At 39.0% G+C, this 12264-nt stretch overlaps 1 protein-coding gene across 6 annotated transcripts in view; it reads right to left on the bottom strand.

Annotated features, from left to right (window-relative positions):
- Positions 1–12264, bottom strand: part of Fchsd2 (FCH and double SH3 domains 2) — a 321476-nt gene that overhangs the window by 187664 nt on the left and 121548 nt on the right. For all 6 annotated transcript variants that reach the window (XR_005506100.2, XM_063262815.1, XM_063262816.1 and 3 more), the window contains one exon: positions 5255–5300. Coding sequence is in view for 4 of the 6 variants with exons in the window: in XM_063262815.1 (XP_063118885.1) it covers positions 5255–5300 (46 nt within the window). In the remaining 2 variants the exon portion in view is untranslated. The remainder of the gene's footprint in view (positions 1–5254; positions 5301–12264) is intronic.

The raw sequence follows: 12264 nt of genomic DNA, 5'->3' as shown, positions 1-12264 counted from the left end.
AGTAATAAATACTGAAACATAGCGGTGCACACAGTTAGTCCTAACAAACGGAGGTCACGGCAAGAGGAACATGAGTTCTGGGTCAGCCTGGGCTACATATCGAGAGCCTATGTTTAAAACAAACAACACCGGGGGGGGGGGGGGGACAAGGTATGCCATCTGTCAGAATTTCAAAACCACATCTCCGGCCTACATTCCTCTCGTTCCACTCCTACTTTATGCTAGCCTAACCATTAAGTTCATTGATAGGAACAGGTTCTGGAGAAAAATAGATGCAGAATAAGCAATTATTTTTACTCAATTCCTTTAAAAATGTGCTATAGAACGGCCATGGAAAGATGAAAGTCTAGCAAATCTGCTTGCCCAGAAAGACCAAATTTACTCACATCTACAATTTCCTCTTCTGACACAGCTTTACAACTTTAACTATATATAATTAGACAATCTTACTTAAACAGTTAGCCTATTCCCTCCAATTGTGTTTCTAACACCTATGTAAGCCAAAAAAAAAAAAAGATAGAAAAAGAAAATGTGATAAAGTCATTTTTAAAAGCATCAACATAAATATAAAAGTAACTCCCTCAACTTTATTCCGATGAGCTTTCTGCCATAGTAGTTACTCTGTCTCCTTATTCACAGAATGAGATGGAAGAAAAAAAAGGCTTCAAGTATATAGTTTCCTTAATAGCACAGAAAAGCTAAAACTGAACTAACTATACTTTAAGCCCCTATACAGATGGAATTTGCCTGAGAAATATGTAATATATAAATATATATATACATACATACATACACACACACACACACACACACACACACACACACACACACACACACACACGTAATCCTAATTCTCAGGTAGCATGTTCTACTGCTCGTAAATTTATTTCTTAAAAGAATAAAAATAGTAAAAAAAAAAAACAAAAAAACAAAAAAACCTTTAGGTGTCAGAGGGTGCTATTACAGGGTAACTGCCAGCCTGAGTATGTTTGTTCTGTTTGTCCTTTAGTAAGGAGCCGCCCTTAAAAGTCCACAATCTTTTCCTGTTCTTTCTCTCCAACCACAATAACCTTTTGTATCCTTCCTTCACTAGCAACATTCTGCCAAAGACTACAGGAAGTACATTAATACACAGAAGTTGCCTGCAGCAATTTCAGCTTGAGTACTGCAAATGAATTTCAAACACTCTGGTGACTAGCTATCTTTAAGCCAGACTTGATTTTACCCTAAGATTTAGTGCTACTTGGCCATCTTTTAGGGCTACTTTATTTGCAGTGATCCATTTGTTATGTTAGTATAAACACACATTTGAGTCATCTGTTATTTCTGGAGAATTACAAAGTTAATTTCACAAACCATGCTTAAAAATAAAACGTTAATACTCTTATAGAAAACAGAAACTGTCTTACAACCTGAAAGGGTTCACCATTCAAATTCCATTAAATGTAATTAAGTGTAAATCAAATGACAGTCAGCAACATTTCTTTTTTTTTTTAATTACTAACACTACTTTAAAGATATATTACAAGTATTGCATGTGCTTGAAGGAACATCTTTCAAATTGCAGTCAAATAATCTATCTCAAGTTCAAAAGATCTCACACTCACATACACACAGATATTAGGAAAAGTCTCACTCTGCAGTACATGCTCCCCTAAAACTCATCACAAGACCCCAAAGTACTGAAATTACATGCATGAACCATACCTGTCTATTTCTTCTCTTAATAATCAATTTGCATTTCATTTGAAAATTTAAGGCAAAAATAAAATAAGTTTCACAAAAGATCAGTCCACCTATTCTCCCAGACAGAATTTGTTTTTTTAAAATATTATAGTATTAAAATGACTCTTCTATATGTCCTCTGACTCTCATAAATGTTCAATCTTTTTGGCAATCAATATTTTGTATAGAGAAGGCCAGTATTACTAGTAAAAAAAAAAACCCCTAAGTGACAATAAAGAATGGCCATTTGACCAAAATGACATGTCAGTGGCTTTGAACAGAAACAATTTAGTATAGCTGACAGGAAGACTACATATTTCCATAGAAAGAAGTGTAAGCTCCTTCAACTCTTTCAATACTTCCTCTAATTCCCCCCAAGGGGGTCCTGTTCTCAGTTCAGTGGTTTGCTGCTAGCACTGACATAAGAACAACAATGCCAACCAACCAGAGCTGCCAGGGACTAAACCACTACCGAAAGACTATACATGGACTGACCCAGGGCTCCAACTGCATATGTAGCAGAGAATAGCCTTTTGGGGCACCAGTGGAAGAATAAGCCCTTGGTCCTGCCAAGGTTGGACCCCCAGTGCAGGGGAATATGGGGGGCAGTAAGGGGGATGTGTGGGGGAAATACCAGTATGGGGGGAGGAGGAGGGGAAAGGATGGGGGCTTATGGACAGGAAACAGGGAAGGGGAAGAACATCTGAAATGTAAGTAAAGAAATATACCTAATAAAAATTTAAAAAAGAGAGAGAAGAAGAAAAAAAGAAAGACGTGTAAGAACTACACCCACCACACTGCCTTTGTGAGCACTATTATATCCACAGTATCTAGAAATGTATTTGGTGTTTGGTCAATATATGAAAAGATTTGTATATAAACATGTAATTTTAAAATAGTATATCATTAGCTTCAGAATGTAGCAAAGTAATAGAATTTGTCTATCATTTATTAGGCCTTGGGTTCAAGCCCAAGTAACATAACCTAAATGAAAAAATTTTTTAAAAAGGAATTAATATTGATACATGGGTAAGAAGACAATTATGTATGAATGTGCAACCCTTTACTTTGTATTAAACTTAATTTTTTAAGTAAATTTTTAAAGAATAGCTAAAATAATAAAAAATAAAAAGTTCAAAACATAAATTAGAATTTCTCTTTTCCTTTTTTTTTTAAGTGCAGGTAATTAAAGGTTTTTTTTTTTTTTTTTTTGGTTCTTTTTTTTCGGAGCTGGGGACCGAACCCAGGGCCTTGCGCTTCCTAGGTAAGCGCTCTACCACTGAGCTAAATCCCCAGCCCCTTAAAGGTTTTTTTTGTTTGTTTGTTTGTTTGTTTGTTTTTTCTTTTTCTTTTTTTTCGGAGCTGGGGACCGAACCCAGGGCCTTGCGTTTGCTAGGCAAGCGCTCTACCACTGAGCTAAATCCCCAATCCCCAGGTAATCAAAGTTTAAGTCTTGCACATACTGAGCAAATCCTCTGAGCTATGTTAGCAGGCTCCATTTTATGAATCAGTCTTGCTCACTTATTCGTTCACTGATCTTTTGTGTGTAAGGAGGTATACATGTGTGTGTGAGTATGAGTGTCTGTGGAGGTCAGGGGGCTATCTCAACTGTCAGTCTTTAAACTCTACCTTGTTTAAGACAGTCTCTTCTTAGCTGTAGCCATGTATGCTAGGATTGCTGCCAGTGTGTGTCTGGTAATTCTCTTTTCCAACTCCTATCGCACTGTGAATTGCAGATACATGCTACCACATCTGGCTTGTATGTGGGTTCTGGGAATCCAAATTCAGATCATCACTTTCCTACAACAAGAAATTACTCCTTGCAACCATCTTTTCAACCCAATCTTCCTATTTAGAGGACACACCAACAATAAATAACAGCCGAAACCATGGTGCTCCCAAAATGGACCATTACATAGTACAATGACAGAAAGAGGTAGTATCACAGGAAAGTCCCACAAAAATGGCAAATGCTGAAATTTTCAACTCATGTTTAAATGTTTATACGTAAGCACTGGAGAGTTAGCTAAGTGGTTAGGAGCAGTGGATGCTCTTACAGAGGAGCCAGGTTCAATCCCCAGCACCCATAACTGTCTATAACTCAAGTCCTAGGGGATCTGATGCCTTCTCAGCTTCCATAGACATCAGGTATATACATAGTACACAGAATTACAAGAAGGCAAAGCACCAGTACATAAAATAAAAATAATTTAAAAATTTACATGAGTATATTTATATAATAGCTAAACATATATGCCTTTTAAAAATATTTAATAGCTTAAGCCAAAAATAAATGTTAAAATTTACACAAATTCTTTTTTATTTTTCTCTAAACTTGGCCAAATATTTCAATGTAATGAAATTTCATACTTCCACAATAGTAGCAAAATATGGCATAACAAAAAGTAGAGGAAAATGATTTTGGAAAATGTAAAAATTTATCATCATTACTGGAGAGTCAACCATTAAAAACTGAACCATGACTGTGACATTTTCTAACCTACCATAGCCACCAAACAAATCATAAAACCTTATTAGGCTCAACATCACCCACGTAGCAATACTGCTACATAATCTTGAGTCTAGAGTTTAGAGCCCTGGCGCCCATGTAAATATGGGGCCAGCATGGTGGTCCACCTGCAATCTTAGCACTCTGAGGTGCAGGCATGGGATCCCTAAGCAAGCTGTCCAGCTAAATTAACTCTGCCAGCTCTGGGTCAAGTGAGAAACCTTCTTTACTATAAGAAGCAATAGGGGCTGGAGAGATGGCTCAGCGGTTAAGAGCACTGACTGCTCTTCCAGAGGTCCTGAGTTCAATTCCCAGCAACCACATGGTGGCTTACAACCATCTGGGATCCAGTGGGATCTGATGCCCTCTTCTGGTGTGTCTGAAGACAGCTACAGTGTGCTCACATACATGAAATAAATAAAAGATTTAAAAAAAAAAAAAAAAAAAAAAAAGAAGCAATGGGACTTCCTTTAAATTTTAAATGGATCAAAAGTAGGGAATTAGCTAGAACTACACGATGAGACCTTGTCCCAAAAATAAAATTAATTTTGGCAAAAATAATTAATTTTGGCAGGGCCTGGCCTGGTGGCACACAGCTTTAATCCCAGCACTCAAGAGGCAGAGAGGCAAATAGATCTCTGTGAGTTTGAAGTCAGCCTGTTCCACACAGACAGTTTAGGATCAGCCAGGATGACTTGTCTAGAGCTTGTCTTTTAGTCTTTTTTTGCAAAAGGAACCAGAGGGTGGTGGTGGCACACACTTTTATCCAGAACCCCAGAAGCAGAGACAAATAGATCTCTGAGTTCTAGCAGCCTGGTCTACAGAGCTAATTTCAGAGCAGCCAAGCCATAGAGAAACCTTGTGCTGAACCAAAAAAAGTTCTTTTATAAGGAAACCAAAGGAAGATAGTCAGAAGTGGTCAGGCAGCTAAAGAAGATTCCAAGGTTCTCTTTGACAGGAGATCTGATCTTAAGCCAAGAAAAGACATACCTAAGACAGGGACTTCAACCCCCCACTCACCTGTGCATATTCTCTTTCAATAGCAGCCTTCTTCTGACTGAAAGTCCTAGAAATACAAACAAAAATTAATCATCAAAAGCAGAACTTTAAAATCCCATGTAAATCTATTAACACAGCTTTAAATACTGCCTAGTAAGCTATATTGGGGAGGGGGTATTACTCTTTATGAGCTCAGGAACACAGGAAACCACACCAGTACAGTCTCAGCAATTTTTCATAGCAGTTACAGTAACAAGTACAAGGCCCCTGGAAGCTGTGATGTAAGAATATACTTTCTATACATGCATTATTTTAGATTCTATGGCTCATATGCTCATATTTTGTTATTTTGTCTTTTTTTTTCCCAGAGCTGAGGATCAAACCCAGGGCCTTAAGCACTCTACCACTGAGCTAAATCCTCAACCCCCATATGCTCATATTTTAATATTTATAGCTGGGCACAAAGATGTATGCACAGTCCCAACTACTCAGGAGGCAGGAGAATTGTCCGTAAGTTTAGAATTAGCTTAGGTAATATAGCAAAATCCCTGTCTCAGTAATAATAATAATAATAATAATAATAATAATAATAATAATAATGCAAAGAAGTACCCAAAACAAACAACCCAACTAAATGGCTAATAATAATGAAAACAAAATGCTATGTGATAAATGGCTCCAAGGCTGGGGAGACAGCTCAATGGTAAAGTATTTAACACTTTGTCAGATCCCTAGAACCTACATACAAGCTGGGTCCAATAACACATGTGCATCTATCACAGTACCCACACTGAGAAACCAGAGGCTGAGACAAGAGAATCACCAGAGGCTTTCAGGCCAGCTAGCCTAGTATACACAGCAGTGAACAAAACACAGACTGTCTCAAGTAAGGTGAAAAATGCAAACCAAGACATGAAGTTGTCCTTTAACTTTCACAAGCATAATGGCACATATGCAGCCAACCAGAGACAGACAGACACAGATACACACGCATACACACCATAAAATGGATGGATGGATGGATGGATGGATGGATGGATGGATGGATGGATGGATGGATGGATGGATAGATGGACAGACAGATAGATCAATGAATGGATTGAAAGATAGACACATACACACACACACACACACACACACACACACACACACACACACACACACACACACACCAAAACCTTTTTAAAGAAATTATATGCCAACAAATGAGGTAACATTAATGAAAACTAATATCTAAAAACAAAATCTACCAAAGCTAAAACAAGACAGTTCAGAAAGATGGTATTGAGATAAAAAATATCAATAACAGTAGAGAGACAGGGCATCAAGTGAGGGATGGGGCTGCTTCCCACAGTCAAAACTCTGACCCATAATTCTTCCTGTCTGAAAGAAATGTGGGGATGGAAATGGAGAAGAGCCTGAGGAAAAGAAGGTCAAGCGACAGGCCCAAAGTACAGATTCAGCTCCAGGGGAGGCCCCAAGACCTGATACCATTACTGAGGCTTGGGGAGCACACAAAAAGGGACCTCTCATGACTGCTCTCCAAAAGACCCAACAAGCAGCTGAAAGAGTCAGATGTAGGTATGTGTACCCAACCAATGACCAAAAGCTGCTGACTCCTCTGATTGAATTAGGGGAAAGCTGAAGGGAACTAAGGAGGGAACCCTGCAGGAGGACCAGCAGTCTCAATTAACCTGGACCCCTGAGATCGCTTAGACACTGGACCACCAACCAGGCAGCATACACCAGCTGAAATGAGGCCTCCAACACATATACAGCAGAAGACTCCCGAGTCTGGGTTCAGTCAGAGAAGATGCACCTAACCTTCAAGAGACTTGAGGCCCCAGGAAGTTTAGAGGTCTGGTCAGGTGGTGAGGTGGGGGACATTCTCGGGGAGACAGGGGTGGGGGGGGGAGTAAGGGGGAGAGTAAGGGAGGTGAGGGGGTTGTAGGTATGGGATAACAGTTGGAGGGTGAACCAGGAGAGAAATAAAATCTGGAGTGCATAAATAAATGTATAAATAAATAACTATTCTTGTAAACATAAATGAAAAATATTCTCAACACAAAACTAGCAAACCAAGTTCAACACCACATTATAAAAATACAGGGGGCTGGAAAGATGGCTCAGCAGTTCAGAGCAACTCTTGAAGAGGACTGGGGTTCCATTACCACCACACATGTAACCCACGACCACTAGTAACTCCAATTCCACCAGATACAACATCCTCTTCTAACCTTGAGCACCAGGCACATATGTAGTATACAGACAGGCAGACAGACAGGCAGGCAGGCAGGCAAAAATACTCATACACATAAATAAATATCAAATAAAAATTCACATCAAGATCAAGCAGGATATATTTGTAGGACACCAATTGTTTCAGCACATAAAAATAATCACTATAACAGAAATTAAGGTGGAAAAACAATGGAATATACCTAGCAAGCATCTAAACACACACACACACACACACACACACACTAATGCATAAAATATATTCAACAATTTGGTAAAATTCTATACACTTTCATGATTAACAGTGTTAAATGAAAAAAGAAAAAACTTTAGATTATTTATTTTATTTGTATGAGTGTTCTGCCTGCATGCATGTGTGTGTACCCCACGGTGGAGGTCAGAAGAGGGCTCTGGAACAGCTAGAACTAAAGTTACAGTGGCTGTGAGCTGCCATGTGAGTGCTGGGCATCACATTGGAGTCCTTTACAAGAGCAACGGTGCTGTTAACCGCTGAGCTAATTCTCCAGCCCAGGTGGAGTACTCTTACATGAAGAAAGTCTGAACAACTATACAAATTATCTACTAGAACTAGAATGTGAATTCAGAGAAACAGTGAAATACAACAAACAAATTCAGTTACATTTCTACATACCATGATCAATGCTTAAAGGAAATGAACACAAAGTCCACTAAGAGAAGTGCCAAAAATGATGAAATTAAATTTCCCCTTCCAGAAAAAAAGTAGGGGTGGTATGTAAGCCAAGGCCTTTATTCTCAGTGATATTGTACACTGCTATTAAGCATCCGAGATGCAGACCTCCATAAAATTCTTTAAATGTAATCATGAGAAAACATAAATTGTATATATGAGTATATACTCACATAATATAAATACACTAAAACAGGAATGAAACTTTCTTAGGTCATGGAATTACACGTTTTTGTTTTCCTTTCTCATCCTACAATTTCTGATATTAGTAAGAATTCTATTCCACCAGAGAACTAACTACTAAAGCTGATAAACACCTTCAGCAAAGTGGCTGGGTATAAAATTAACTCAAATAAATCAGTTGCCTTCCTCTATACAAAAGAGAAACAAGCCGAGAAAGAAATTAGGGAAACGACACCCTTCATAATAGACCCAAATAATATAAAGTACCTCGGTGTGACTTTAACCAAGCAAGTAAAAGATCTGTACAATCGGGGCTGGGGATTTAGCTCAGTGGTAGAGCGCTTACCTAGGAAGCGCAAGGCCCTGGGTTCCGTCCCCAGCTCCGAAAAAAAAGAACCAAAAAAAAAAAAAAAAAAGATCTGTACAATAAGAACTTCAAGACTCGGAAGAAAGAAATTGAAGAAGACCTCAGAAGATGGAAAGACCTCCCATGCTCATGGATTGGCAGGATTAATATAGTAAAAATGGCCATTTTACCAAAAGCGATCTACAGATTAAATGCAATCCCCATCAAAATACCAATCCAATTCTTCAAAGAGTTAGACAGAACAATTTGCAAATTCATCTGGAATAACAAAAAACCCAGGATAGCTAAAACTATCCTCAACAATAAAAGGACTTCAGGGGGAATCACTATCCCTGAACTCAAGCAGTATTACAGAGCAATAGTGATAAAAACTGCATGGTATTGGTACAGAGACAGACAGATAGACCAATGGAATAGAATTGAAGACCCAGAAATGAACCCACACACCTATGGTCACTTGATTTTTGACAAAGGAGCCAAAACCATCCAATGGAAAAAAGATAACATTTTCAGCAAATGGTGCTGGTTCAACTGGAGGTCAACATGTAGAAGAACGCAGATCAATCCATGCTTATCACCCTGTACAAAGCTTAAGTCCAAGTGGATCAAGGACCTCCACATCAAACCAGACACACTCAAACTAATAGAAGAAAAACTAGGGCAGCATCTCGAACACATGGGCACTGGAAAAAAATTCCTGAACAAAACACCAATGGCTTACGCTCTAAGATCAAGAATCGACAAATGGGGGCTGGGGATTTAGCTCAGTGGTAGAGTGCTTACCTAGGAAGCGCAAGGCCCTGGGTTCGGTCCCCAGCTCCGAAAAAAAAAGAACCAAAAAAAAAAAAAAAAGAATCGACAAATGGGATCTCATAAAACTGCAAAGCTTCTGTAAGGCAAAGGACACTGTGGTTAGGACAAAACGGCAACCAACAGATTGGGAAAAGATCTTTACCAATCCTACAACAGATAGAGGCCTTATATCCAAAATATACAAAGAACTCAAGAAGTTAGACCGCAGGGAAACAAATAACCCTATTAAAAAATGGGGTTCAGAGCTAAACAAAGAATTCACAGCTGAGGAATGCCGAATGGCTGAGAAACACCTAAAAGAAATGTTCAACATCTTTAGTTATAAGGGAAATGCAAATCAAAACAACCCTGAGATTTCACCTCACATCAGTGAGAATGGCTAAGATCAAAAACTCAGGTGACAGCAGATGCTGGCGAGGATGTGGAGAAAGAGGAACACTCCTCCATTGTTGGTGGGATTGCAGACTGGTAAAACCATTCTGGAAATCAGTCTGGAGGTTCCTCAGAAAATTGGACATTGAACTGCCTGAGGATCCAGCTATACCTCTTTTGGGCATATACCCAAAAGATGCCTCAACATATAAAAGAGACACGTGCTCCACTATGTTCATCGCAGCCTTATTTATAATAGCCAGAAACTGGAAAGAACCCAGATGCACTTCAACAGAGGAATGGATACAGAAAATGTGGTACATCTACACAATGGAATATTACTCAGCTATCAAAAACAATGACTTTATGAAATTAGTAGGCAAATGGTTGGAACTGGAAAATATCATCCTGAGTGAGGTAACCCAATCACAGAAAGACATACATGGTATGCACTCATTGATAAGTGGCTATTAGCCCAAATGCTTGAATTACCCTAGATCCCTAGAACAAACGAAACTCAAGACAGATGATCAAAATGTGAATGCTTCACTCCTTCTTTAAATGAGGAAAAAGAATACCCTTGGCAGGGAAGGGAGAGGCAAAGATTAAAACAGAGACTGAAGGAACACCCATTCAGAGCCTGCCCCACATGTGGCCCATACATATACAGCCACCCAATTAGACAAGATGGATGAAGCAAAGAAGTGCAGACTGACAGGAGCCGGATGTATATGGCTCCTGAGAGACACAGCCAGAATACAGCAAATACAGAGGCGAATGCCAGCAGCAAACCACTGAACTGAGAATAGGACCCCCGTTGAAGGAGTCAGAGAAAGAACTGGAAGAGCTTGAAGGGGCTCGAGACCCCATTATGTACAACAATGCCAAGCAACCAGAGCTTCCAGGGACTAAGCCACTACCTAAAGACTATACATGGACTGACCCTGGACTCTGACCTCATAGGTAGCAATGAATATCCTAGTAAGAGCACCAGTGGAAAGGGAAGCCCTGGGTCCTGCTAAGACTGAACCCCCAGTGAACTAGACTGTGGGGGGGAGGGCGGCAATGGGGGGAGGGTTGGGAGGGGAACACCCATAAGGAAGGGGAGGGGGGAGGGGGATGTTTGCCCGGAAACCAGGAAAGGGAATAACACTCGAAATGTATATAAGAAATACTCAAGTTAAAAAAAAAAAAAAGAATTCTAACTAAATTTGAGGAAAGTCATTTTAAAAATAAGCAAACATTCAAAAACATGGAAAGACACCTTTTCTTATCATGTTGTTCTAAAACTGGACTTACAAGTTATTATCACTAATATTGCCAAATATGTTATCTCCCCACTGAGTATAAAAGCCCATGCAAAGGAAGTTAACTACAGTGAGCTGACCTACCATTTCACCTCTAAAAGCATTTGGATAACATGTCTATAAAATTCCTTCCTTCCTTCCTTCCTTCCTTCCTTCTTTCCTTCCTTCCTTCCTTCCTTCCTTCCTCCCTTTCTTTTAGTGAACCAGTGATTTATTGGGGTTACTTAAGTCTATAAACTTTCCAAGTAGGATTTTTCCAAAGAGCCAGCTTCACTTTATTCTGTAATGCTACCTTCTACACTACAAAAAGTGGTATTTTTTTCATATTTTACAAAAGAAGAAAGCAAATATTTAAATCATTTAGGCTTAACTTATTACTCATCTTAAAATAAGAATATCCGGATCAATAAGATGACTCAGCAGTCAAAAGTGCTTGCTGCCAAGCCTGACAACCTACGTTTAATCCCCAGAACCACAAGGTAGGACAGAATTGACGATCATAAGCTGCCTGACCTCCACACATAGGCCATGTCACACATGTCCACATACATATGCACAAAGTAAGCTTACACAAACATTTTTAAAGGAAGAAAAATGTTTAATCCTAAGCATAGAGGAACTGAGTCTATTATTCTGAATATACAAGTCAACTAATTTATTTTCAAAGTTCATCATCCTGTGTTGTGTTCTGTTAGCCCCTGGTAATCACTAATGTAAATTTCTGTCTCCACAAATTTTCCTATTTTATATATTTCATATGAAAGGAGTAAGACAACATGTGACTTTTTGTACCTGGATTCTTTCAGTTAGCTTACTTTAAAAATAATATGTATATGTGTATTTACACATATACACACACAAGCACAGTACAAATGAAGGCCAAAGGACAACCTGAGGTATCTACCTATTTTGACATAGGATATCTCACTCACCTGAAGTTCACCCATTCAACTATGATGGCTGGCCAGCAAGCCCCAGGGATCCTCCTGTCTCTACTTCCCCAGTGCTGGAATTGCATGTACCACCACACCCAGAAGTTTTA

Source organism: Rattus norvegicus, chromosome 1, assembly GCF_036323735.1.
Source record: "Rattus norvegicus strain BN/NHsdMcwi chromosome 1, GRCr8, whole genome shotgun sequence".
NCBI classification, from domain to species: Eukaryota; Metazoa; Chordata; class Mammalia; order Rodentia; family Muridae; genus Rattus; species Rattus norvegicus.
Note: the sequence above shows the minus strand (reverse complement) of the source record. Positions and strands in the feature narration are given on the sequence as shown.